This window comes from Grampus griseus, assembly GCF_964374135.1.
Source record: "Grampus griseus genome assembly, chromosome: 13".
Classification (NCBI taxonomy): domain Eukaryota; kingdom Metazoa; phylum Chordata; class Mammalia; order Artiodactyla; family Delphinidae; genus Grampus; species Grampus griseus.
In genome coordinates, this window is record NC_139007.1 from 74,195,255 (window position 1) to 74,223,040 (window position 27,786).

The window sequence follows — 27,786 nt, forward strand, 5'->3', positions numbered from 1 at the left end:
GGTTCTTCTTTAAAACTAAAATAACTTTTTAACATGACAGAAATGAAGTGTCATGGCCTTTGATCATCCCAAGTAAGAGTGATCCTATAATTACAGCTGAATAAACCATATTGATTTTAATCTTCGAACTAAGTTCTCTGTGAATATGTTTTAAATTTCCTATCTTTGTATGTTGTTTGTATAAAGAGATTCAACGCCACTTTCATGATATAATCCTTCAAATAGAAAATGAGGGGCTTCCCTGGTAGCTCAGTGTTTAAGAACCCGCCTGCCAATGCAGGGTACACGGGTTTGAGCCCTGGTCCGGGAAGATCCCACATGCCGTGAGCAACTAAGTCCGTGAATCACAGCTACTGAGCCTGTGCTCTAGAGCCTGTGAGCCACAACTACTGAGCCCATGTGCCACAACTACTGAAGCCTGCGTGCCTAGAACCCATGCTCCGCAACAAGAGAAGCCACCACAATGAGAAGCCCGTGCGCCACAAAGAAGAGTAGCCCCCGCTTGCCGCAACTAGAGAAAGCCCGCACGCAGCAACGATGACCCAACACAGCCAAAAATAAAAATAAATTTATAAAAAAAAGAGAACATGAAACCTAAACAAATGCATATTTAAGACAGTTATCATAGGAAAATTATTTTCTAATACATTTTAACATACTTGGCCCCAGGTTCAAGAAGATGTACCTCTAGGCAAGCTTGTTACTTCAACATATCCATGGGAGGTCAGATCTTGAGAGAGACTTCCAAGATGGTATTCATCTGCGGTTGCAAACGCAGTACAGCGCATCAGGTCCTGTGCCAGAGAGAGGAGAATGAGATGGGTTACCAAGAGGTGCCTGTGATGGTTGTCTCTTTACAGGGAGGATGGCGTGCTGCAAAGCTGGCACTCGAGAGTTTTCTCCAAACATTTCAACGGTTCAGACAAAGGATGTGAGAACGATGCAGAGAAAGAAGTTACAAGGAGGCGGATTTCAGCTCAATCTATGCAAGAACTTTCTCTTAATAGTCAAAGAGATGGAATGGGCTGTCAGAACAGGGAGCCACACCTGCTGGTTGTGCTTCAAGCACAGACTGATCAAAAAATAGAAAGGATTTAGGCACCATACAAGGCGCCTGGATGAGATGCTAGTTAAAGTCTGTCCAACCTTGAGTTTCCATGGTTCTTTTTCACAGCAGCATTATTATTTGAGGTCATTTGATAATTTGCCACTAGCCTTGTACAGGCAGAGATTACTCTGAATCTACTAAGGAATTACAGAAATTTTTACTCTAGTTAATTGTACTCTGGTTAAAAGTTCTGTGAATCTGAGAATGTGTCCAGGTTTGGTGAGTGCTTTGGATTTCTGCACTAGGAGTCTTACCCGTGTGTACATGCATACATTTATATTGTGTGTAGCTATACAGTATACATATGGTAAGCATATGGTACAGCACACAGTGTTTTTGTCAAACTGTAGGTCACAAGCCGTTAGTGAGTCCTGATATCAATTTAGTCGGCCCAAACCAGCTTAAAAAAAAAATAAACTAGGGGCTTCCCTGGTGGCGCAGTGGTTGAGAGTCCGCCTGCCGATGCAGGGGACACGGGTTCGTGCCCCGGTCCGGGAAGATCCCACATACCGCGGAGCGGCTGGGCCCGTGAGCCATGGCCGCTGAGCCTGCGCGTCCGGAGCCTGTGCTCCGCAACGGGAGAGGCCACAGCAGTCAGAGGCCTGCGTACCGCAAAAAAAAAAAAAAATAATAAAAATAATAAACTAAACAGAATAAAACAGAAAATATTAGAGTACATAATTCATAGTAAGGGTAAATTTTATTTTATGACATTTTCTGTCACATATATGTCTATATAGGTATACCGGGTCACTGCATATACACTGTAATGTAAAATAAATTTCTCACTATGGAATACGGTCAATGAAGTTCAAAAGCTATCGGCAGAGGTGTTAAGAGTTCAGGCACAGAATTAGATTCATTAAAAAAAAATCAGAATAACAATAATGCCTACTTGATAGGGTTGTTGTGACGTTTAAACAAGCTGATGAATGTCAACTGCTCAACCATGATTAGCACAAATGTTCAACATTTTTTAGATAATAGTTATTATTACGGCACATGCAGATATGTTTAAACCATCAGAATTTATGGGAGGCTAAAAAGTTTATCAAGTAATTTACATCTGAATTTTTATTTGTCCGTAATTTTATATTTTAGTGTCTATTAATCAGAATGTTAGTGATTCTACTGTCTTTGATACACATGGTGCTTTGGCCCGTATGTATCAAAAGAGGTATAAGAGTCACTAAATCAAAATTTATTCCTAGGATTTACTCATCTTGGCTCCTAAATTCTTTCCCTTTCTGCTACATTCCTAGTATGAAATTCAAGAAAAGGAGTACATAAATTTCTTCCTTCCTCCCACTTTTGTTACCTAACTCCTGGCTCTTTCTCAAGAGATGACCTAACTCTGCTTTGCTTTTTCTTCCATCTGTTACACAGTTCTAATGTGTGGTTTAAAAAGTAGCAGAGGAATAAACGGAGGACCTGACAAACCTAAAATCCGTAAAATATCCACTCATAAGCGAAACATTCAATTGTCTAATTGATTTTAATTCAATTAGAGGAAAAATTAAAAGTCAGACAAGCAAGCTGAAATTGTCACTGAATGTGAGCTAAACGGATGCAGGACCCTCCTGTTGCAGGTATCTGATATGCTGATTCCCGTATTCATTATGAAGGTAAGAACACGTTAATTTACAAAAACATACGGGTCCATACAGTCAAAGTAAAGCTGGTTACTGGAGTACAGGAATCAGTTATGTGCTTAAGGCTTAGAAGTGCCAGCACTAGTTGTTCTTTTAAGGCTCCCTGGAGTTAAAAAGAGCTGGCAGGGTATGAGATTAAGCTGCCTGAAAGAAAGGAATCCTGCAAAGAAGCATCAGGTAAGGCCATGGCAGGCAGGCTCTACCCTACAAGAGCTGACAAACTTACTCAAGTTTGCTAAGCAAAGTCCCAGTGCATTAGGTTGCATGTCAGAGTGACTCTGGGGCTGCTAGAGCTGACATGCTTAGTCTAGGCTGGAGTGGGAAGAGAAGGCGGCACGAAGGAGAAGACAGGAGATAAGGAGAAGGTCGACAGCTAGTCCAGCGGAGGGTTTTCCCAGAACTGTACTAGAAACGGCATTGCCGACTGTTTCTAGAATCTTTGCCGTAAACTGGCAGCCCAGACAACTATCCAACTCAAGAGCTGACCCACATAGTGTTTTCAAGATTTTAACAAACTATCAACAATAAATGGCCATTTGGCACAAAATCCAGATTTCCACCATCTTTCGCTCCAGTGGAAGATCTAGCAGTAACTGACCAGGGTCAGCGGGGGGCGGGGCGGGGCGTGATTCTCCAGCCGGTGCAGTCCCTCCCACTCCCTGGCTCGTGCCTGCTTCACCATCGTCTTTCTTACTGATCAGGCCCATCTGTGCTAAAAAAACTTACACTATTTTACCTTCTCAAAAATGGAACAAGTCGGGCTTCCCTGGTGGCGCAGCAGTTAAGAATCCATCTGCCAATGCAGGGGACACGGGTTCGAGCCCTCGTCCGGGAAGATCCCACATGCCGCGGAGCAACTAAGCCCGTGCGCCACAACTACTGAGCCTGCGCTCTAGAGCCCGCGAGCCACAACTACTGAGCCCACCTGCCACAGCTACTGAAGCCCGTGTGCCTAGAGCCCGTGCTCCGCAACAAGAGAAGCCACCGCAATGAGAAGCCCGCGCACCGCAACAAAGAGTAGCCCCTGCTTGCCACAACTAGAGAACGCCCGCGCACAGCAGCGAAGACCCAACACAGCCAAAAATAAATAAATAAAATAAATTAAAAAAAAAAAAAGGAACAAGTCAAAGCATTCAACCACAACTTCCATGAGAAAATATATGCTGAGCTCCAAAGAGTCAGGTTATAAATTTTTAAACACAATTTGTTTTTAACTTAGTCATTCCAAGGATCTTTGCAGATTTTCTGAAGATGGTCACCTTTCCTTCTCTCACCATCTCCTGTTTAGTTTGGCTCAGAGTCCTAGCCAATGTCTCACAGCTTATTTGGTTTAGCCTACGTTACATAACTTACATGGCTCGCCACACTACTTTCTGTATCCTCCTTAAACATCTGGGATGTGAGTCTCTGTTTAAGTTATGAATCTTCTGTGAATAGATGATTCACAAGGTTTTCCAATTTGACTTGTTAGAAATATCTTTTTTGGGTTTTATTTCCTTTGTTTTTCAATTTCAAGATTGTATTTAAATCCACTTGGTAAAGGGAAAGAGTGTGTGTCATCTTTGCATTTTTTCCCCCTATTATTTAAAGATGTTACTCTGCAAGAAGCTTTCATCTTCAGACATGTTTTTTTCTGGATTTTTATAATGAACCATTATTTTTTGAGCATTAAATATAAATATATACCAAATTTCAGGTTCTAGCATGGGGATCAACAACTTGTTCTTAAATAAATGTGCCAAACCAACCTAAAATAGTTATTGGATTTAAGACTTAAATTTAGGCCTTTCTATTTTAAAATGTTAAAAGAAAACCACCCAAACCCAAACAAAACAAAACCAAAGCCAAGAAAACCACCATGTTTCAGTATGTTTCATTTTTCTGGCCACAGAAAACATATTCCAGCAGATGGGGCTAGAAATTTATATATGATTCTTGTTTTGGAGCAACACATACTCTGACAGAATACTTTTCCTGAAAAAGAAAGTTTATTTTTATTCGTGTTCTTTTACTAAAACAAGAAATTAGTGCATTACAATAATGTTGCTTCTATATTACTAAGGGGAAAAAATGCATGTTTTTCCTGTTATGTACAGATTATAGGCAAAAGTTAGAAAACACAGATGCATTTTACATTACTAGTATAAAGCTGTAGCTTTTAACCTTTCTGACTACAACCCATGGTGAGAAACCCTTTCACATACACAGTACCTACACACACACAGACACCCACACCAATAACCGACACAAAAGCTTCACGGAACAATATTTACCTTTATCATGAGTAATGCATTGATACTTTCTATTCTGTTTCATCAAACACACCAAAAAAACCCCAAACCTATTAACAACCCACTGGTTAATTTTACTACACACTGTGGTGTGAGCCTGCAAACTACTGCTGGGCGTCCCAGCACCCTGCCTCCTCTGCAAGCCTCCACGCTGCTCAGAGGTTGGTCCTTACCCTCGGGCATCGTCCTCCTCAAAGACAGGACAGGCCAACAAGCACCACTGGCCCTGCCATGATAAGTGATGAGCCAACGGTGTGTGGGCTGAATATCTCAGTAGGTTATGATCTCTACAAATGGAATCAGGTGAAGACTTGATTCTAATATAGAGGGTGAGTGGCCTCACTCCGTCAATTCCAAGCACATGCCATGTGGCAGAGGTAAGAGGGTGAGCTCAGGTGCACACGTGCGGAATGAGACAAAGGGTACCTCTTTCTGGTACAAAGTAGAGTCCTTTCCTGACTCAGTCCAGAGGGGAGGAAAGGGCTTTACCACCAAAGGGGACTCGCCAGCCCCATGATGCCCACATGGAAATGGAGGGGCCCTCTATTCGGGACAGATAAAAGCCAGTCTTCAGCCCTGGGCATATATTACCTCGTTATACCTCAAGACTGTGTTCTCCTGTAAGATCATTAGAAAATAATGTTCCAAAAATCATACTCCCTCAGGTCACTTACAAAATGCCTTCAGAAATAGAAAAGATTGTCTATTATTTTCCTGTGCTTCCAGAGGAATGACATACTGTTTCTGTTTTCGCGGAATTCCAACTGAAGTCACAGCTATTACGTTACATAACATGTCCTATGTCAGGACCCAGGAAATAAATGACTCCTTAAGTTTGGTGATAGAAAAAGTTATTTCTTATAAGACATTCTTATGTTTTTCTTTTTTTCTTGTTAGACAACAAAAAATGTACAACCCAGGAGTATCCCTGCCTTTCTTTAATCATTGGGCTTTGCGGAACTAAATATTCAACTAGATTACTCGTATCAGATATCTGATAATATTTACTTCTCTGTTCATATCAACTGCTTGCTCTATTTTAAATGTAATGCTTTTATTATCTCATTTGAAACTTATTAAATTTTGACAATCTACTTCAAATCCTTTCCTGGAAGCAGAAAGGAAAAAAGTCCTGAAGAAAAATAAAAAACGGAACCCAGGAACACTGCTTTCAAGTCTACAGACAGCCCAAAGCAATAATGCCTCTTCGACAGTTTACAACCGACAACTACAAGAACAGGTGCCATTTCTGACCTCACCAGCCTTTCATAAGAAGCTGGATTCTGCTCTGCGCTGCTCGATGTAACGCAAGGAAAAAGGGACTTGGTCCTCCTCTTTTTTGGATCTGCTGTGAATTCAAGTTTTTACACTTACTTTCATCTCAGTCACTTAAATACTAAATTTCCCAGAGGATCACAACAATAAACAACATAATTAAACACTCAACAGCTAGAAAGAAAGGGGTGAGAGCAGAATGCATCCAAAACTCCCATCCTTCATATCGTGGGTTCAAGGAAACCAAACAAGAATGTAAACAAAGCTAGAATCCAAAACAAAAGTCATTAACCAACTCCTAGCTTCACAACCTGAGGACAAGACGTGAAGGCCTGTACACCTTTTTAAAGGAAGTCAACCACGCAGTAAACAAAACCAAAAACAGGACAAGTTAAACGCTCTCAAGGTCTACTTCTCAGAATCGAGATTGCAAGATCGACAGTATAACCTGTTTTCTGATAGATTCAGAAGGCTTCATCAAGTGTTAAATATTTGACATTCCTACTTTTAATGTTGATGGCTACAGACATCAAAGGTCCCTTTGCTTCTCTTCTATCCTTTCCTGTTTAATAAACATTTATTAAGTATAAGGCACAGTTTCAAGTAACATGCGAGATACACAGGTTACCAAAGGGCTTCATCCTGACCTTAAATATTTATCATTTAGTGGGCAAATGCGAACTGTAGTGGAGAACTTCCCATAAACCTCTTAACAGTGAATGAAAACAACCACTTCAACCTTCAAATGATAAAAAAAAGCAAAAACCTTCACTCTGCTTTTTGGATTCCACCTCGCCATGTCCTTTCACCACCCCCTCCCATGCAGTCACCATTGGCTAATGAATGTATACCTGTCTGCATACTTAATGGAACAAAAATTTTTTTAATTTAATACAGAATTTCTACAGTTTGATTTTTTTTTAAAAAATGGGGGCTTTTTATAGCACTGTTCCTAGAATGGACTTACTACTAGTCTTTTCCAAAATTTCTTTAGGCCACTAATCCTTTCATAAACTACATTTTTATATTTAATTGCCTCTATTTTGCCTTTATATGTACCACTAATTCCTAAAATTAAGATGTTGATTCCCTTTGGAGATGACAGGTTTTACTATTAGGCTTCAAAGATCCTGAAAGAAGTGCTGAGCTGATGGCTGGCTCTCCTATGTTGGTAGTAAGGCTGGGGTGGGATCCACAGGGGTTCAGAGTGATTATTAGGGAACAGAGGCGCCACCACCACAAGTGTTTTTACCTTGTTCACAGGCAGAACTGGAAGGTTGGTCCTGGATGGCTGCCTGGTCCTTGATGCTTTCAGTGGTCTCTTGATTTGCGGAAAGTCTTGTTTAGAAACAAGTGTTTCCGTTGACACAGATGAGGAATGTCTCTTCAGTATTTTTATAAACCACTTAAAACCTAACAGATTTGGTTTGTGAATCACTTTCCTATGAGTACCAAGGGAGTTCCTGGTTGGAAGGTGCTCTTTTTCATCTTGGTAACATGCGGTGTTTAATGGAGAGAGTACATTTGTATTTGATATTTTCCGGTTCATTTCCAGGACCTGGGACTTATTCAAACCAACAGCTGCTGTATCAGGAAAGAAGAAATTCACGTTCTGACTTCTTGTCAGGGTGTTGCATGTTGTGGTCTCAAATTCCTTAAGTGGTTTTAATGTTCGATGAACAAGTCTTTGGCACTGACACGCTTCTGATAAAATATAGTGAGATCTGGCCAAGGACCTGAGAAGTCTGGCTGGCATTACCACATCTCAAGCTAAAAGAAAAAGAATTCAAAGTTCAAGTTTTTCAATAAAAAATGTTTAAAAAGTATATAGTGTTTTCCCAGGTAACAGGTATATTTCTGTAAAACAATTTGCAAAATAGATACATCTTAACTTAAGCCTAGTAAAAGAATGAGGTTAAAAAAATACATACAAGTATTTTCACCACCTCTCTTTTAGTCAACCTTTAGCCTTCTTTCTGGAAGGTTATAAGACTATAAAGCTATTGAGGGACTTCCCTGGCAGTCCAGTAGTTAATACTCTGCGCTCCCAATGCAGGGGGCAAGGGTTCGATCCCTGGTCTGGGAACTAAGATCCCACATGCCGCACGGCGTGGCCAAACCAAAAAAAAAAGTAGTTTATTTGTCCTTTAAACACATATCATTTTTTTAACACCTTAAAGCAACAGACAATTATTGGTGCCTATCAGAGGTGATGTTTGAATCGGGTTTCAAAAGGGCAGAGGGATCAGCAAGGCGAACACCGCAGGTAAACAGTATTGTTCACCTGACAAACAGGATGCAACTTCAGGGGAGCCAGGCGTGAGCTGCAGCAGCAGCTGAGGGCTGAACAGGAGCCTGTGGCTGCATCCTAAGCACTGGTCCTAAAGTTTCTATAGGAGAGGGAAGTCAGAGCTCTTCATGTGAGACTCACATGGTCAAAAGTACATTCAAGAAACATATCCTTGGTTAAAACTTAGAGGAGGAACTGAGAGACACTAAGACATTGCTTTCTGAGTACTTTGTACCCAGCAAGCGCTCTGCTTCACCTCACGACAATCCTGTGAGGTACTTCCCAGGGTAAACTGAGGCTTAGGGAGGCTGACTGCTTACAATCAGTGATGCAGAGACAGAAGGAAATCCCAGGCTTTTCCAGTTCTAGAGACAACACTGTAACCACTGAATATATATTATCTCCCTTTAAAAGGATGAGGGCAGGGGGTTCCCTGGTGGTGCAGTGGTTGAGAGTCCGCCTGCCGATGCAGGGGACATGGGTTCATGCCCCGGTCCGGGAAGATCCCACGTGCTGCGGAGCAGCTGGGCCCGTGAGCCATGGCCGCTGAGCCTGCGCGGCCGGAGCCTGTGCTCAGCAACGGGAGTGGCCGCGGCAGTGAGAGGCCCGTGTACCGCAAAAAAATAAAAATAAATAAATAAATAAAATAAGAGGATGAGGGCAAGGATGAGTCACTGCGATATTTAGGAGGTAGAACCTGCTGCTTTCAAAATATCTTCAAAAGTTGGAATTCTCTGTTTAGTTCCAGTCCAACTAGCTATTTTAGTTCACGTTTAGTTAGTACTATTACCTGCCAGTTGAACCAGTGGGTTTTGCAGAACCTAATTATACAATATTTTAGGAATCTGTTTACACAGGTCTGGATTCTTCCATTCTCTTCTAGGAAATTCTTACCTCCAAGCTCTAAATCTTGCCTTCACACAGAGGCTGGGACAAAGAATGTAAAAGCTACAGGACAAACAAGTGTGCTTTCTATCTTTGCTGAGAAAAAAACAGAGGGGTAGCATTTAAGGTATCTGACACACACACAAAATTATTTAGGCTTTGTTAAAAACTGGAACACATCTCAGAAAAGTGAAATTTTAATTGCACAGACTAAATTTAAAGATAAAAACACACTACACTTCTAATTACACTAAGAGCTTTATATAACATTTTGGGTACCGAATTTCCGTGCTCCGCATTGCCCTTGTCATATTTCTCGATGGTGTCTACATCCGTGCAGATTGGTGGGGGGCATGATCCCCCCCGTCCCGAGTGATCTCATCTTCCATCCTCCCTTAGCCACTCACTCCCAGGGTCTTATGCTCCGAGCTATATCGTGGCCATTAGGCACCTGCGGCTACTGAGTACTTGAAATGTGGCTCAATAAAATTCAAAAAATAATTTTTTTGGTACCTTTTATTATATACTTAATACAAAAAGTAAAATATCTCAATAATTTTTATATTGATTACTTGTTGAAATAATATTTTTAGATATATTGGGCTAAATAAAATTAACCTCACCTCTTGGGCTTCCCTGGTGGCGCAGTGGTTGGGAGTCCGCCTGCTGATGCAGGGGACGCGGGTTCGTGCCCCGGTCCGGGAGGATCCCACATGCCGCGGAGCGGCTGGGCCCGTGAGCCATGGCCGCTGAGCCTGCGCGTCTGGAGCCTGTGCTCCGCAACGGGAGAGGCCACACCGGTGAGAGGCCCACGTACCGAAAAAAAAAAAAAAAAAAAAAATTAACCTCACCTCTTAATTTTTACTTTTAAAGTGTCTAGAAAACTTAAAATGCCGTGTGTGGCTTGTATCGTATTCCTGTTGGAGGGTCCTGCTCTAGACCTGTCATTACCAATATCTGCAACCTCATGTTCTCAATTTCAAGCATTCTACTCTCCAAACACCACCTCTGATCTTTCAGCCTCACTCCTTCTATCACCCAATTCCAACAGTTCTTCAACCCCAACAGGACCTACAATTCAATGATCCAACCACTTTTTCACTGTCCCTCACTCCCCACATCACTTCCTCCACACTTAGTTATATTCCATGGACCTCAAATCCCTTGTACCCCACTCTTCCACATACCCATGTGGCAAAACCTCAACGTGAATTAAATATAATTCACCTAACTTATGCCTGGACTCCTGCACCTCAACGTGGCTGGAGACGGACAACCAACCAACAACCATCTGGTCTCACTTTAAAATCATGACCACTCACTTCAGGTGGGCCTTTCATGCCGCTCAACGATCTTAAATACTGTACTTCCATACTATATTTTACTTTTTGCTCTCTCCTCACACCTTCAACGCCTCCTCCTTTCTCATTCTCAATAACGACCTTGCTTCCGCTTTGGTTGACAAAACACAAATAATCAGGAGAGAACTTCCACCAGCCCTTGCCATCATCCACCTGCCCACCTATTGCTTTTGTGCCCATATACTTTGTCTTCCCTTCTGCTGCTACAGATGAGGTGCCCGTGGTCCCATCTACAGCCAGGTCCTCTGTCTGCACACCAAGTCTCTTCCCTCCCTGCCTACAGAAGACATAGTTAAGCCCTTCTCCCCTCTCTCCCCCATGCTATTTATTTTTCCCTTTTTACTGACACATTCCTATTAGCATACAACTAGGCTGTGATTTCTCCCACCTTATAAAAACAACTCTTCCCCGACCCCCATCTTCCCTTCCATATACTACACTTGTTCTCTGAGCTCCTTTCCTTTTAGAGTTTTATTGCCTCTCTCCATCTCCTCTTCTCTGATTTTTTTTGAACCCACTCCAATTGGGCTTTCATCTGTCACTTCACCAAAGCCCATTTGTCAAGGCCAGCAATGACCACCACATTTATAAGTCCTGTGGTCACTTCTCAGTATTCATTTTACCTGACTGACCAGCAACATGTGATACAGCTGATCACTCCACCCTACTCCCTCACTCGTTTCTGGGATACCACGCTGGCCATTTTCATCCTACCTCATGGGTAGGATGTCTCTTTTGCTCGTCTCCCATCCCAAGAATGTAATGTACCAAGGCTCAGTATTTGGGCCACCTTTCTTCTCTATTCTCAGCTCTTGGTGATCTCACCCAATCTCATAGTTTTATATAGTACCTACAATTGATGAATAGCAAATATTTATCCCTAAACTACTCTGATGAGCATGAAAAATGTAACATGCTCAAAACTGAGCTTCTGAAATCTTCCCGCAAATCCTATTCTTCCCAGTCTCCCCCACTCATAAAATAGCAATTACATCCTTCCCTTTGCCAAGGCCCCAAACCTGCAGTCCACCTTATTCTTCTCTTCCTTCTCCATACCCAGTCTGTCAGCAAATCCCACTGGCTTTGTTCGGACTGGTCCTCACCACCAACACTGCCACCATCCTGGTCCAAGCTGCTGTCCTTCCCAGGGATTATTGTCGCAGCCTCCGAATTGGTTTCCCAGCTTCTGTTCTTCAGATTCTTCTGAACACAGCAACCAAACTCAAATCGGATTACATCTTCCCTCTTCATAAAATCTGATGATGGCCTCACATTTCACTTGAAATAAAAACCCAACACCTTAAGATAGACTACATGGCCCTCCATTCTCTGCCCTTTATCACCACTCTGACATCTCCTCCAGCTTTTTCCCCTCGCTCATTTTGCTCCAGTCACTCTGGTCTCTGGATCTCTGTACTTACTATCCCTTATACTCTTCTCTCGGGTGTCTGTAAGCCTCATTCCCTCACCTCCTTCAGACCTTTGCTCAAATGTCTCCTACACAGTGAAGTCTTCCCTGACCACTTCATTTAAAACGCACACCAGCACCCACACTCTAGCTTCCTCCACTATTTCTCCATTGCATTTAACATCACTTGCAAACACGTTGTGTTCTTAATTTATTAACTCACACAACAAATTATGAACTGAGTGCCTACCATGTGACAGAAATTGTCCTACTTGCTAATGCAGCTGAAAATAAAATAGACGAAATTCCCTATCTTTTGAAAGTTACATCACAGTGGGGGTGAGAGATAATACACGTGGTAAACCACTAAAATATACATTAAATAGTCACAACGCTACAGGGAAAAAAACAAGAGGAAAGGAGATCTTTGTCTCTCTCCTGTAGCACCTAAGCTCCTTGAGGATAAAGATTTGCCTCTTGTTCATGCTGTGTCTCCTGTAACCAGAGTGCCCAGCAAACAGCAGGTATTCAACTCGTATTTTTTGAATGAAATACAAGGCAGCTACTCAGTTCTTGGACACATTTTCTACTTTTTAAGAACATACCAACTAAGTAATCTGTATCAACTAGGCTATAAGTCAATGGATAAGCGGCGCTAATCTCTGGAGCACGCCTTCCAATTCCTTAAGCTGCTCAAAATTATTTTATCTTTGCAGTTACCGCTATGCACTGGCTCAAAGGGTTCAGTACGTGGGTATGGACGGAGTGCTTTTCACTCCCAGCTAAATCGACCAAAGATCACTGCAATAGGCAGGTGGCCTCCGGGGTACCGGTGAAACACGTGAGACGTTCAGGGCGGCGGGGAGCAAAGGGCGGACCGCTGTGCGAGGCCATACAAGCTCCCAGAACAAAGTAGTGCACTAACCTCTCCGCGGGAAGAAAAGACAGACGCGCCAAAGGCGCACGCTCCTGCGCCTCCGCCGCAGGCAAGAGACAGAGTACCGGCTGCAGTCCTGCGCTCCCGCAGCCAGTCCCAACACCGACCCAGCGCCCCGCCCAGCGCCCGACACTGCGCAGGCGCACAGGACTCCTGGCCCAGCGGAGCGTAAGCCGCCCGGTCCACGTGACCGTCGGAGCACGTGACCCGTGCTGCCGCGACCTTATCCGCTCCCTGGTCCCTGCGACGTCCCGGTCCCTGGTTGCTTCCGCCTTCCGCCCACTTCCTTATTCCGCTTCTCTCGTCGCCCTCAGCAGTCCCCGCCTTCGTCCCCGGAAGATCTCCGCGTCCTCGGCCATTGTTTTTCTCTTCTACTGGCACCAAATAAAGTTTCTTCATTCAAAAGCAGTTTTTTAATCCACATCCCTCCCTTTCTCAGCTCCTCCCCCGCGCCTGCACCGCCTCCTTTCCTGCGGCGAGTGAAACCCGAGCGTTGGCGTGGGGAGCGCGGAAGGCGATGGCGGGGCATCCGGTGTCTCTCTCGGCACGGGACGTAGGGTTCGTGTCGCTTTCCTCGCCCGCTCCGCTCCTTTTCCTCCTCCCCACTTTTGCGGAGAGCTGGGCCTCGTCGGGAACCTGTGGGTACCAGCGGGGAAGCAGCGGCGGGCCGGAGGCGCCTGCTCCCCGCCGCCAGCGAGTTCCATCCCGCTGTCCGGGCTCCGCTTCCCGGGGGCGGTGCCTCGGTTTCTAACGGCTCGCGGGGAGGCGAGGGCTAGGCGGCTGCTCTCCGGGCTCCAGGCTCGGATCGGCTTTGCAGCTTCTTCCTTACGCTGATTCGTGGCTTCTTCCCTGCCTACACGGGAACGGATTGCGAACCACGACTGAAAATCTCCGCTTACCCCCACCTCTCTCTACAATGGTGGTTCAGGGGTTTTGATAGTCTTCTATTAATGTGAATCAGTTAACGTGTCTTTCAAGTGGTTCGATACGGTTATTTTTTTGGTTTTGGTTTTTTTTTTTAAACTTACGCATGACTGTCTTGAAAGTGTATGCCTCCTTTCAGAGTGTTGCAGCGCGTGGCTTTAATCATATTTTAATTGATAAACCTACTTTGGGGGGGTTAAAGTTGTCTGCAAAAGTTAGGGATCTGAGATCTATCGAGAAATGTGTTTCTTCCTATTGCTGACCAGATTAATTCATAATCCCACTATAACAAGTGCCTGTACCTTCTTGCGTTTTAGGCGTCATGTTATAGATTCTATAAAATTATATCTCTCTGTATAAATTGAGAGGCCCAATTTATATTTGAAATATGTCCTTACTGCGAAAGATGGCAAAACACAAGAGCACTTGGAAGAAATTGACTGTACCGGCAGTAGATTGAGGCCAGAGAGGCCAATGTCCCAGAATTTAAGCATGTGCTCACCTTCAGGCAAATATAGGGAGTGTCTGCGTCCTTAAATTTTGAGTCCTAGGCATCTCTGCTCTCACCCAAGTCCTAGACCTGAGACCTTACCCTTAGAGATGGAAGCCTCTGAGGAAATTTACTAGCTGGAAAAATAGACTAATTTTCCAGTTAAGTAAAATCTCAAAGGACTGGCACTTCTTTTCGTGTCTGCTGCCTTGGAAAATTCAAGTGTCAATTGATTGAATATTCGTTCTCTTCTCCCAAGGAATTAGTAGTAATTGTTAAAAGTTAAATTCTGATCAGAGCAGTTACTATGCATGTTAAAACCCACTCACTGTAAAACACCACAGAATCAGAAAGCACTGTTCCTATTTTCTTGCTATTTTTTTGAGTTTTATGGTTAACATTTGAGGAAGCCTCTTGAAAAAATACTCAGGGTATATAACCCTATTTTTAAAAATTGCAGTAAGGTCTTTGAGTTTTTAGTAGTGTGATGATCCCACATTAAAGCTAGAATAGGAGATTTGGGCAGAAGTATTCCAACTTTCTTCATTTTTACTTTGTCTCTGGTGATCTGAAGATATACATGAACTGATCAGTTAAGTTTTGTGCTTTCTATCTAAAAACTGCACAGTACTAAAGTCTTTTTTCTAACCGAATCATGTATGTCCTTAAACTAAACATACAGTGATAATCTGTAACCCTTGATTTTTGCATGTCTAAAGTCAAGAGTATCTTTAATTTTTGATTCAGGTATACTCAAGTTTTGTTCCTCTCCAGGTTTCTTCATTCTTTGACACTTTTTGAAAATCTCTAATTTTCTGGTTGGGAGAGCAAGAGGGTAATCTGCCTTAATTTTGTTTAGGGGCAGAGAGGATGGAAGGAGTTATTAGGCAGGTAAAGAAGGCAGCAAGAAAAACCTTAGAAAAGAATTAAGTTGGCTAAGAGTATAGACAAAGAAGCAGGTTCATAAATATTTTTCATTATATTTTTCTAGCACAGTAAAGTCTTTCAGGCAGTTTTCCATCCATTGCCTCATTCATCTTTCTAAGTAGAAGTCGCTTAGTAAGTAATAGACCGAGGAGGAAAGCCTGTTAGATTTTTAGGATAACTCTTTTTCTGTCCTATCCCATTGTTAAACTGGTTTCCGATTAAGGAAAATAAAAGGAATACAATGAGAAAGATAAGAAAGATTAAGTGGACTCCAGGGTAGAGCCTGGAATTTGAGGCACAAAGAGTGCTTAGCTTTTACGATATACCAGAGAGGTTTTCAGATTTTCCTGTGTTACTGTAGGAGTTGGGCAATGCTGGTTTACTTTACAGGGCTTGTATGAGAAGGAATTTGAATTTAAATGAGGTGTTCCAGAAACTGAAAGATGACTAGCCTTCTAATGTTAATGCTACTAAGTAATATACTGTGTATATGACTCTTTTCTAGGTCATTTGCATATCTTACAGTTAAAGACAGATTACCACAGATCTTAACCAAGGCTATTGATACATTGCATCGACATAAAAGTGAATTTTTCGAGAAACATGGAGAGGTAAGAATTGTGTTTTAACATTAATTCTTTTTTGGTTAACTCTAACAGAAACACAATAAACAGTTTTCCCTCTGTGGTAATGGTCATTCCACCTGGAGATAAATTCATATGGTGAAACTTAAAAAAATAAAGGCAGGCTAGATAAGGCAACATAATGTTGATATGAGATCTGTGTTGTTCTTTGATTTTTCAACTTAAGAATTTTAATTTTAAGAATTTAAATGTTTATAATAGTTTTTGAAAGACATAAAATGTAGTTTTGAAATGTATTAGTTTTTTCCTTCTTAAATTTAGATACATAAAAATTTGCTACCCTAGAGGAATTATGGATATATGTGTGTACATATATACTTATATTTGTAGATGAAATACTTATATATAAATTAATTACATGTAAACTATTCATATATATGTGTGTGTGTGTGTGTGTATTTTTTTCCCCCCTGTATTTCTGCAGAAAGGCCTGGAAGCTGAAAAGAAAGCAATTTCTCTTCTTTCTAAATTACGGAATGAATTGCAAACAGATAAACCAATTGTTCCTTTGGTTGAGAAGTTTGTTGATACTGACCTATGGAATCAGTACCTAGAATATCAACAGAGCCTTTTAAATGAAAGTAATGGAAAACCAAGGTGGTTTCTCTCACCGTGGTTGTTTGTAGAATGCTACATGTATCGAAGAATTCATGAAGCAATTATCCAAAGGTAAGTATATAGCCATCAAATAACAAATGTTTTAGATAATTTGTGCTTTTTTAAAAATTATAAAATGGTAAGTTTTAAAATAAAAACCAGTAGAAGCCTGTATTCAGTTCAACAGATATTAATGGCACTATTGGAAATTTCTGCAAATGTTATTGCTCTAATACATTCTTGGCAATTAAAGTCCACTTGCCCAGAAGAGACCTAAGATTGAATATCTGAATAGGATATTCAGATATAAAAATCCTTATAAAAACTTACTTATTTGTAGAGTAAAACAAAATGTACTTATTGAGCAGAAAATGTTAATTTGAAATAATTATTTATATGAAAAATCAAGACAGGACAAAGTAAGCATATGTTTTGTTTATAAAAATAGATAATATGTCAGAATTATTTGGTGAAAAGAGTCACTATATTGTTTTATGCACTATCTTAATAATTTTTAGCTCTTTATTTAACAGCTAGATTAGAAAAAAATAATTTTTTTAAATTAATTAATTTTTTTTTTTGTCCGCGTCGGGTCTTAGTTGCGGCACATAGGATCTTCGTTGTGGCGCGCAGACTTCTCTCCAGTTGTGGCGTGCGGGTTTTCTCTTCTCTAGTTGTGGCGCACAGGCTCCAGAGTGGGTGAGATTAGTAGTTGGGGCACACGGGCTTAGTTGCCCCACTGCATGTGGGATCTTAGTTCCCTGACCAGGGATCGAACCTGCATCCCCTGCATTGGAAGGTGAATTCTTTACCACTGGACCACCAGGGAAGCCCCCAAATAATTTTTTATAGGTTTGTTTATACTAATTTAATTTTTCCTAGGAAAATTCTGACAGAGAACTGACCTGTAGAGCAGAAGAAAGTGTAACATGGATCATTCTTTTAGCTCACAGGTTACAGAAATACAGGTTTGCTGAATAAGAGGAATCCTTTGGTATCTGTTCCTAAACATAGCATAGGATAATTGTAAACAATCGATTAAACCAGCACTACTATTAAAATAAAAAGATGACTTTGGGGCTTCCCTGGTGGTGCAGTGGTTGAGAGTCCGCCTGCTGATGCAGGGGACATGGGTTTGTGCCCCACTCCGGGAAGATCCCACATGACACGGAGTGGCTAGGCCTGTGAGCCGTGGCCGCTGAGCCTGCGCGTCTGGAGCCTGTGCTCCGCAACGGGAGAGGTTGTGGCGGTGGGAGGCCCACATACCGCAAAAAAAAAAAAAAAAAAAGATGACTTTGGGGAACATGCGTAAATTTGAGTCTATTCACTATTTTTTTTCTGTCTTCATCTTTATAAATTATTTTATCATCTTTATAAATTATTTTAAAGTCAAAAGTTTTTGTATTTGCTGAATAAGTATGTTTTAGGTCTTGTGCTTTAAAAGCAGAATATAATGTTAAAAAGATAGCACATTTTCTGGCTGACAGATCCAAGCAAAAGACTATAGCAAACACTAGGCACTGTCATATATTGAACACCAGCTCCGTTCTAGTTACTCTGCAGCCCAGTGAAGTATAGGTATTATGATTTCCATTTTACAGTGGAGGAAACTGAGGCTCAAAGAGATTAGTAACTTGCCCAGGGCTGCATGGTTAGTAAATGGTAGAGCCAGTATTTGAGCCTGGTCTGTGTAAATTGGATTAGAGCCCTCAAACAAGTAGTACATTTGGATATCTTTCCGGGACTAAGGTTAGTCTGACGTTCTGGGTGATGGTTTCATAACTTTGGAAAATATCCATGGTATTAGACAAGGCTGCTGAAGTGCTGAAATGCTGAGTGGCACCCTGAACAGGCTTAGTGGAGTTTGGAAGTTAGAAAGGTAAAAGGAATGCTGTTTCTGAGTTTGATTTTAGAGGCAGATCGGGTTCAGGGAATGAAAACTCTTAAGGCAGGAGCTTACAAACCTGGCTGCACATTTGTCACCCAGTCGGGGAAAAGTTTTTTGTTTTGTTTTTAAACATACAGATTTGGAAGTTGTTACATTAAATCCTGATGATTTAATTTGTCTGTGGTGGGGCCTGCATATCAGTTTTTCTTTCCAGGCCCCAGGGAAACCCTGCCCAGCCTGTGCTGCTCAACCCATTGGTCCAAGAATAGCTTGATAAAAGGGGTAGAGGCAAAATTCAGCTTTAAGTTCCAGGAATGAGAGTGTTAGTCAGCCATGGGTGTGGAGCTCTCCTAAGGTGGTTTCCGTGGCAGATACTTGAAGGTCCGGGGATTTGTCTGATACTGTACCATACTCAGGTGTCAGGTCGGTGTAAAGAAAGGCTGTCCTACAGCAGAACTAGCACTGAAGTAGTTTGTTTGTTTTAATTGAAGTACAGTGATTTGCAATATTGTGTTAGTTTCAGGTGTACAGCAAAGTGATTCAGATAAATATATATGTGTGTGTATATATATTTTAGATTATTTTCCATTATAGGTTATTACAAGATATTGAATATAGTTCTTCGTGCTATGTAGTAAATCCTTGTTGCTTATCTATTTTATGTATAGTAGTTTGTATCTGTTAATCCCATACTCCTAATTTATCACTACCCCTGAGGTAGTTTTTAAGTGTCCAATTTGTTAGGGCTCTTATAGGAAGAATTCCTATCCTGTGTCAGTGACGCCTCCAGAGTGACCAAAGAATGGTCTTCCTAACTTTTGCAGGATCCCAAAGCACACATTAGCTGTAAGATATGTTTCTGTTGATTTTGCCCCTTACACTGAAACATACTTCTAATTTTCTTTGTCAAGATGTAGATTTTGTTTTTATTTAGAGTTAAATGGTTGAAAATCTGCAAATCTAAATTAAGATTCAAAGTTTTAGCCATATGTAAAATTTAAATATATTAAGTAAATATACTTCAGATATTGAAAGATGAAAGTACGGAGAAAATGGCAGACATTTTTAAGCTTTTATTGAAGTGTGATATACATGCAGAACAGTGCACATGTCTTAAGTGTTCAGTAGTCTTTACCAGAACATGCTGTGTCCCCAGTGCCTGGATCAAGAGGCAGAATTTAGGCCCCTTTGGATCCACTTCTAGTCACCACCATCACTGCTCCTTAAGGGTAACCACTATCCTGACCTGCATTAGTTTTGCCTGTTTTTAAACTTCATTTAAATGAAATTTTATGGAAGTAGTTCTGTGTCTGGTTTCTTTTACTTAGCATTACATTGGTGAGACTCATCCATACTGTTGCGTATAATTGTAAACCATTAGTTTTCATTGCTGTGTAGCATTGCTTGATACGAATACATGACAATCTGTTGACCTGTTCTATTGTTGATGGATATTTGAATAGTTTCCAGTTTGGGGCTATTATGAGGAGTGCTGCTACAAATACTCGAACACATATTCTTGGTGAACATACGTGTGTGTTTCTGTTGCATATATACCTAGGAGAGAACCCCTGGGTCCTTGTGTACACATATACAGCTATAGTAGATTCTAAAATAGCAAACGTTTTAAAATCTGAAATCATTTATAGCTATGTGAGTTTGCTCTCTTAAATATAAGGAACAAGTCTCATTCTTAACATGAGGTGTGACTTTAAATTAATGAAGGATTTGTTAATAAAGCACTAGAACAAGGGTCCACAAACTTTTTATGTGAAGGGCCAGATAGCCAACCTTTTAGGCTTTGGGAGACACGTGGTCTTTGTTGCAGCTCCTCAGCTCTAGCGGTGCCGAAGCAGCCATTGGCAGTATGTAAATGAGCATGGCTGGGTTCCAATAGAACATCAGTTATAGACCCTGAAATTTGAATTTCATGTGTCACAAAATCTTCTTTTTTAATTTTTTTCAACTCTTCAGGAATGTGCAAACCGTTCTGAGCTTGCAGATCATACAGACCAGGTGGTGGGCCAGAGGGAGTCTGCAAGCTGCAGTCTGCTGACCCCTGCAGTTGAACCCACGCACCCAAATAATTTTTGTCCTTTTGAGTCACCTCGAGACACTGATTCACTTCAGCAATGCTGCCATTGCTAAAAACGTCTTTTAATTCTTTGGAACTTCTTTCAGAGCCAGTTTACAAACCTCAAAAAAAGATTAGTCTCATTATTTTTTAGTCACTCCTCATTTTTGATCAAAAATATTTTACTCCATTTGATTTACTTGCCTCATTCTACTGAAATTGCTCTGAGTGACTTTTGGCTGTTTCCAAAAACAAATTAAACTCCAAAGGATGAAGGTATACTGTCACTGATAGGACGTTTAATAATGTGCCACAGGTTCTGAAGAAAATCCCCAGAGAGGAATTCCAAAAGTGCTTTGAGCAATGGCAACATTCCTGGACTAAGGGTGTAGCTTCCCAAGGTGACTGACTGAGAAGGGAGGCAGCCAGCATTTGGAGGTGTAAATTCTGGTACGTTTTTGGTTTTGATTTTAATCAATCCCATTGCATCAGCCATACTGCCTTTTTACCCTAAGGTAGAAGACCCATGGAAAAAGTAGCTAATTTTGAAGAACAGATGATCTGAATGTTGTTGACGTTTGATTCTGTAAAGTCTTTTATGTTAGTATTTCTGTCTTCTGAGTTGTGTTTTTCTTAGGCCAGTATTAATATTATTTGATCTCTCATTGGACAACATGAAGATGTAGCCATGGCACATACATCACCATTGGTCAAAGTCAACTTGGGAGTAAAAGTTGCGAAAAAATTAAGAATCTACACATAAATGATCAAAATTTGTCATTATAATAAAATTTACATTAATACTGTCTGATCTATCTCAAGTAGTCATTGGGTTCCCATAATCTGTATTTGACTCTATTAGTAATCACTACATTGTATTCAGCTACTCTGTTTATATGTTTGTTACTTGGAACCTGGCCACCCTGAGCACCCAAAAGAATGTTTGTTGAACTAAAGCAATTGTCTTGAAATTTTGTTTCTTTTTCTCCTTTTGCCCTGAAAACCCACTGGGTAAGTAATTATAGATACAGTCCCTATAATTATTTAATGCTTCCGGTAAAATATTTGATTAAGGAACATTTGACAATTAGTTAAAATGAGTGTGGGGATTTACTTTTGCATAATTTGTTTAATTTGATTTATTTTGTGTAACTTGATCATTATTTTTGTGTAACTTGATCTATGTTATACCTAGTAAAGATTACCAGTGAGTTTTTAGATGGGCTGCTACTATTCTCTTTCCTTTAATAAACTGCAATTACCCAAATATTAAAAAAAAAGGTAGTTATATAAATGTTCACTTATGCTTTTTTCCTACTTTAGTCCACCAATCGACGACTTTGATATATTTAAAGAATTAAAAGACCAAAATTTCTTTGAGTCTCAGGAATCTATCATTGCTTTATGTACTCACCTGCAAGAGTTGATGAAAACTATTGAAGACCTAGATGAAAATCAGCTGAAAAATGAGTTTTTTAAAGTTCTTCAGGTAAATATAATAATCTCCTGAGTTTATTTAAATAGTTGAAAAATAAACTGGTACACGTTTAACAGCAAAGCATGTTTACATATTGTCATTTAAGTTATCAGTGATCATTTTTTATCACTTTAATAATTATCTGTTCGAGAAATGAAAATCCATTTAATCTCTGAAAAGGGGTTTTGAAGTTTCTTCTCCTCCCACTGGAGGGTTTAGTGGCACAGGAGTCATCTGGCTTCATGGCTCTGTCATTCTTGAGAGATACTGAGGTCCACAGTCATCTGATCGGCCCAGCCTGACTTGGCTTTGAATGTTGGCCGTGTCACTTACTTGTGTTTGGACCTGAAGCAAGGTACTTGATGTTTCTGAGCTTCAGTTTCCTCATCGGTTAACTGAGGGTGGTACTATGTGCCTCGCAATTTGACCTGAGAATTAAACTAGCTTCGTTCCTGTAAGTGTTGGGCACAGAGTGGAGCACAGCTGTTGTGCAGTTGTCATCAGCAGGTGGAAACAATCGGGTGGCCCGTGGCCTATTTCATATGCTTTTATTACATTTCTTCATCTAACTTGTCTTAAGTTTAGTTTTGAATTCTCATTCAAAACATCCTAAAATTTAAAATATATCATTATAATCAGAACTATTTGAAAGTATGTGGTTTTACACAGCAGTTTCCCCAGCCCTTATTTCCCGAAAGACTTTCGAAACATTTCCATAAAGAGATGTTTGAAAGTGCTCGGAAGAGACATAAAGCGGGGAAGGGGGACCTGGAGTGGTGGGGGAGGGGTGCGGAGCTGCAGTTTTAAGCCTGGCCCCCAGGGAAGGGCCTGCTAAGGAGGGGGGCGGGCCCCGAGGCAGGTGAAGGAGGGGTCCCCTCACATCTGGGTGGAGCTTCCTGCGGAGCCCTGAGCGGGGAGCCTGCCAGGTGTGTGGGAGACACTGCCGGGGAGGCCTCAGGGAATGGGGAGCAGAGGTGAGAGGGCCTGCGGGCCGGGGCTGCACAGAAGCCAGGCTGCCTCCGGAGCAAAGGCGAGAACTTTGGATTTTACTCACAATAAAGTGGGAAGCTGTTAGAGGGTTTTGCTCAGAAGAGTAACTTTTTTTAAAAAATAAATTTATTTTATTTACTTCTGGCTGCGTTGGGTCTTCCTTGCTGCGATCGGGCTTTCTCCAGTTGCAGCGAGCGGAGGCTACTCTTCGTTGCTGTGTGCAGGCTTCTCACCGCGGTGGCTTCTCTTGTTGCGGAGAACGGGCTCTAGTGTGCGGGCTCAGTAGTTGCAGCACGCGGCCGCTAGAGCGCAGGCTCGGTAGTTGTGGCACGCGGACTTCAGTAGTTGTGGCTCGCGGGCTCTAGAGCGCAGGCTCAGTAGTTGTGGTGCACGGGCTTAATTGCTGCGCAGCATGTGGGATCTTCCCAGACCAGGGCTCGAACCCGTGTCCCTGCATTGGCAGGTGGATGGATTCTCAACCACTGCACCACCAGGGAAGCCTAGAGGAGTAACATTAAATGACTTATTTCAAGGATTACTTCCGAGGACAGACCGAAGGCACAAGGGTGGGAATGGGGAGATTTGTTACTACAGTGACTCAGGTGAGGGCAGACTGGACCAAGTTGGTAGCATCAGAGATGGTAAATGTCACCAGATTCTGGATGTACCTTGAAAGTAGAGGCTACCGAATGTGCTGATAGTTGTGGGATGTGATAAAGTCCTGATGAAACTTGGAGGGCGAGCAGAGTAAGCTGAATGATGAAGCAGGAAAGGCATATTTTGAGTTTGGAAGAAAAGTGGTCATGGTTCTGTTAACTAATAAACCGGAGTATTATTTCCCCCTCTCACTATTATACTTAGCTTAGAATTAGAAAAGAAAAGAGAAAACAAATCAGCATGTCACTCGCTGCCCCTAGCCAGCCCATTCTTTTGGGCAATCATCTTCTTTGAATATGTTCTTTGTCCCGTAAGTATAATAAACTGTGAAGAAGAAAGCGTACTGATCTATCTTCTGTCATCTAGTTCAGCCAGCTACCCCAGACTGCCCCTCTTCTCCCACGTAAAGGAAGCCAAAGTTGTCCCCATTAGTGCTCACAATGACCAGCAGGTTACCTCCCTACAGGAAGCCTGAAGGTGTCTTAGTTTCTAGGGAATTATTGATGCTTTTAAAAGCCACAGCACTCCAGCGCTGTTCACACAAATATTTCAGTGTCAACTTCATCAAACACTGTTCTAGATGCCGGGCATGTGGTGGTGAGGAAAACAGACTAGTCCTTGTTGCCATTGAACTTGTAATCCTGAAGGAATATAAACGAATAATGGCACAAATAAATACAGAGTTACACGCTGGAAGATGATCCGAAGGAAATGTGCCGTAGGCCAACAGAGACCCTGACCTCAGCTGGAGAGTGCCGTCGTGTGTGCCGTTGTATGTTTCTCCATCAAATTTGGACGCTTGAGTTATCTTTCTTTTTAAAATAATATCCTTGGTTGGAACATGCACTTTCCTCTCACTTTGAATCACAGAATACCAGAGCCTGTTTGGGCTAACATTTATTGAATACTTCTGTATGCCAACTTTTGGGTACATTACTTACATGCATTATGTCAAATACTCAGAATGACTCTACGAGCTAAGTGCTATTATTATCTCATTTTTCAGTTGTGGAATTTGAGCCTTAGAGCTTAATTTACCAGTGGTTGTTTATTGGAGATGCTAGGATTTGAACCCAGGTCTGTCTGATTCTAGAGCCTACAGTTCTAAACGTGTAATTTTAGTTAGAGCTTAAAAAAATGGGGCTGCATACCATTTTCTACAAAATAAACTTGAGTATTTCAAAGTAGAATAGTAGATTATTAGAGTTGGAAGAATCTTTGGTTATCACAGTGTTCAATTTCTTTATTTTACAAGTGAGAGAACTAAATCCCAGAAAAGTTGCCAGGTCCTAAGGATGGGGGAATTCTTATTTTCTCTTGACTCTGGATTATAGAGTAAACTTTGTAGCCTCATTTTTACAGCAGCTGATCATGTTCAATACTATCTGCAAGATGCAAAAACTTTCACTCTGATTAAACGATGTGAGTGCTAAAATCATTCAAACTGTTTTTTTTCTTAAGTTCATTGCATACTGGCTAAAGTTTCATTGTTTTACCTTTTTTATACAGTATACTTAGAGAAAATGTAGATTGGGTGGACATTTTATACTAAGAATTTTATGAATACTTTTAGCAGCCCCACCTCCCATTACATCCTACGTAATAGAGTTTTTGTTGGTTATTCAAAAGAAGGGTAAATGATTTGTGTTTTTTCTTTTTCAGATTTCACTGTGGGGAAATAAGTGTGATCTGTCTCTATCAGGTGGGAAAACTATTTCTCAGAAGATCAATTTAATAAACTCTTTGGAAGACCTAAAACCTTTCATTTTAGTGAATGACATGGAACATCTTTGGTCATTGCTTAGCAATTGCAAAAAAAAAAGAGGAAAAGCAGCTATTACTCGAGTGGATATTGTTCTGGATAATTCTGGGTTTGAACTTGTTACAGATTTAGTATTAGCTGACTTACTGTTGTCCTCTAAACTGGCTACTGAGATCCATTTTTATGGGAAAACGATTCCATGGTTTGTTTCTGATACTACTCTACATGATTTTAACTGGATAATCAAACAACTAAAACATTCTAATCATAAGTGGGTGTCCAAATGTGGGGTTGACTGGGAAAACCATATTAAAATGGGCAGATGGGTTTACCTCGATCACATGTTTTGGACTCTGCCTCATGAATTCAGTGCAATGCCTCAAGTCGCTCCTGACTTATATGCTACACTACAAAAGGCACATTTAATTTTATTTAAGGGTGATTTGAATTACAGGAAGTTGACGGGGGACAGAAGATGGGAATTTACCGTTCCATTTCATGAGGCTTTGAATGGCTTCCACCCTGCACCTGTCTGCAGTATAAGAACATTAAAAGCTGAAGTTCAGGTTGGTCTGCAGCCTGGGCAAGGTGAACAACTCACAGCTTCTGTGCCCAACTGGTTGACCATTGGGAAATATGGAATATTTCAGTTTGATGGTCCACTTTGACTTGCTGTAGGAACTCTCAGTTGGGTAGGAAGATCTGACAGTCACTCTTCATCCCCAGAAAAGCTCTGGGAAGGTGGGCTTCTCAGTGCTCTTTGACACACACACTGACGCTTTCTCCTTTGAACGTTTTGCCCCGCTACATTGTTTTGGGGATAGGTGGATTACACTGGTTACAGATAGTTACATTTATGTTGGAATTTTAGTAACTTATTTCAAGTTAAATGCATCATTTCAAATGGTTTTAATGAGCTTATTTTCAATTGGGCAGACATATAAGTGAATTCTGCTTTAAAAGTTAACATTTTAAAAAATACTGTGCTGCATGGTATTTAATATTCTAGGAGGCATGGAATTTTACTCAACTTGATTTTGGGCTCTAGAGATAAGGGCTCAGTGAAGATATAATATATTTACATGTTAAATATGCTTTGTAAAAAGAGGCGTTTCTTAACAACTGTGATATCTGAACACACGAAAGTAAAACTTACCTCATAAGTTAATTCTTAATTTTGTTCTCCTTGAATTTTATTTCATTTCAAAAACCTGTATTATTTGCACGCATTTGTATTTTGATTGACCTGTAGAATGGATGGTAGGAAACACAAAATTGAACAGAATGAAACAAATAGTACTTGAAGAAATGTAATATCTTTTACAGTAATTCTATTTGTGATGTCCATAATCAACTGAAGTATATTATTTTAACACATAAATGTTTTAAATGAATGGGATTGCCCTACAGTTTAAAAAAAATGCTTTAGGTAGGAAAGATTCTTCTGCATTGACTTTGTACTACCAATGAGTTAATTCACCTTTTATAATCTTACACATTTATTGGTGATCACAGCTATTAAAGACTAAGTTTCAGGTCAGTTTGTTTTGAAACTGAAATTGGAAATAAACCTGGGAACGTTTTCTTGCACCAGAATAATAAAATGAATTGTAAATTGTACTGAAAATCTCACTGGTTTTATCTTCCAGTGGGGGAAGGTCAAGAAGGGAAGATTAAAAATGAGGTCTTTATGACGAAGAAACTCATAATGTATATTATAGATGTTGTCCAAGCAGTTGTTAAATTATGTCACTTAAATGAAGTGATAGTCTGTGCCCTTGCTAAGTGCTTAAAATTGTTTTGGTAAAATGTTTATATAAAGCTGCACATTTTGGATTTACTCATTTCCTTATCTACATGTGTTCCTGTTTTAAACATTGTTACTAAAATACTGAGCACGTGAGAATTACTTGTAGACACTTGCCATAAACTAGAAGACAATTGTACATTTGTATTGACTTCATAGCCACAGCAGGAGCTATGGTATAATACATTACTTTTTTCCAAAGCATGGGATTTTGTTTCTATGTTCATGTTTTATTAAGAACATGAGATTATGAGGAAGTAGTTCACCCTCTCCTACAAGAAAGAGAGCAAGGAAGCAAACTAGAGCCAGCAAGAAGTTGGCACCATGGGAGAGGAAGTCAAG

At 40.8% G+C, this 27,786-nt stretch overlaps 2 protein-coding genes across 4 annotated transcripts in view; one reads left to right on the forward strand and one right to left on the reverse strand.

Moving 5' to 3' along the window:
* RMND1 (required for meiotic nuclear division 1 homolog) overlaps nucleotides 1–13,322 on the reverse strand; it is a 38,491-nt gene extending 25,169 nt beyond the window's left edge. Inside the window, exons 1-3 of one of the 3 annotated variants that reach the window (XM_082669234.1) lie at nucleotides 13,196–13,322; nucleotides 7,579–8,096; nucleotides 686–794 (exon numbers count right to left, since the gene is read on the reverse strand). In XM_082669234.1, coding sequence (XP_082525360.1) covers nucleotides 686–794; nucleotides 7,579–8,082 — 613 coding nt within the window. In that variant the 5' untranslated portion in view covers nucleotides 8,083–8,096; nucleotides 13,196–13,322. Of the gene's footprint in view, nucleotides 1–685; nucleotides 795–7,578; nucleotides 8,097–10,124; nucleotides 10,160–13,195 lie in introns of those variants that run through there. The other 2 variants (XM_082669235.1, XM_082669236.1) reach the window with 2 other exon arrangements.
* Nucleotides 13,323–13,673: 351 nt separating this feature from the next.
* On the forward strand, nucleotides 13,674–27,567 carry ARMT1 (acidic residue methyltransferase 1). The gene is made up of 5 exons (XM_082669413.1): nucleotides 13,674–13,765; nucleotides 16,054–16,159; nucleotides 16,617–16,861; nucleotides 22,075–22,240; nucleotides 25,538–27,567. Exons 1-5 carry the CDS (start codon nucleotides 13,725–13,727, stop codon nucleotides 26,303–26,305), a joined length of 1,326 nt encoding a protein of 441 aa, XP_082525539.1. The 5' UTR covers nucleotides 13,674–13,724; the 3' UTR covers nucleotides 26,306–27,567.
* Nucleotides 27,568–27,786: the final 219 nt, after the last annotated feature.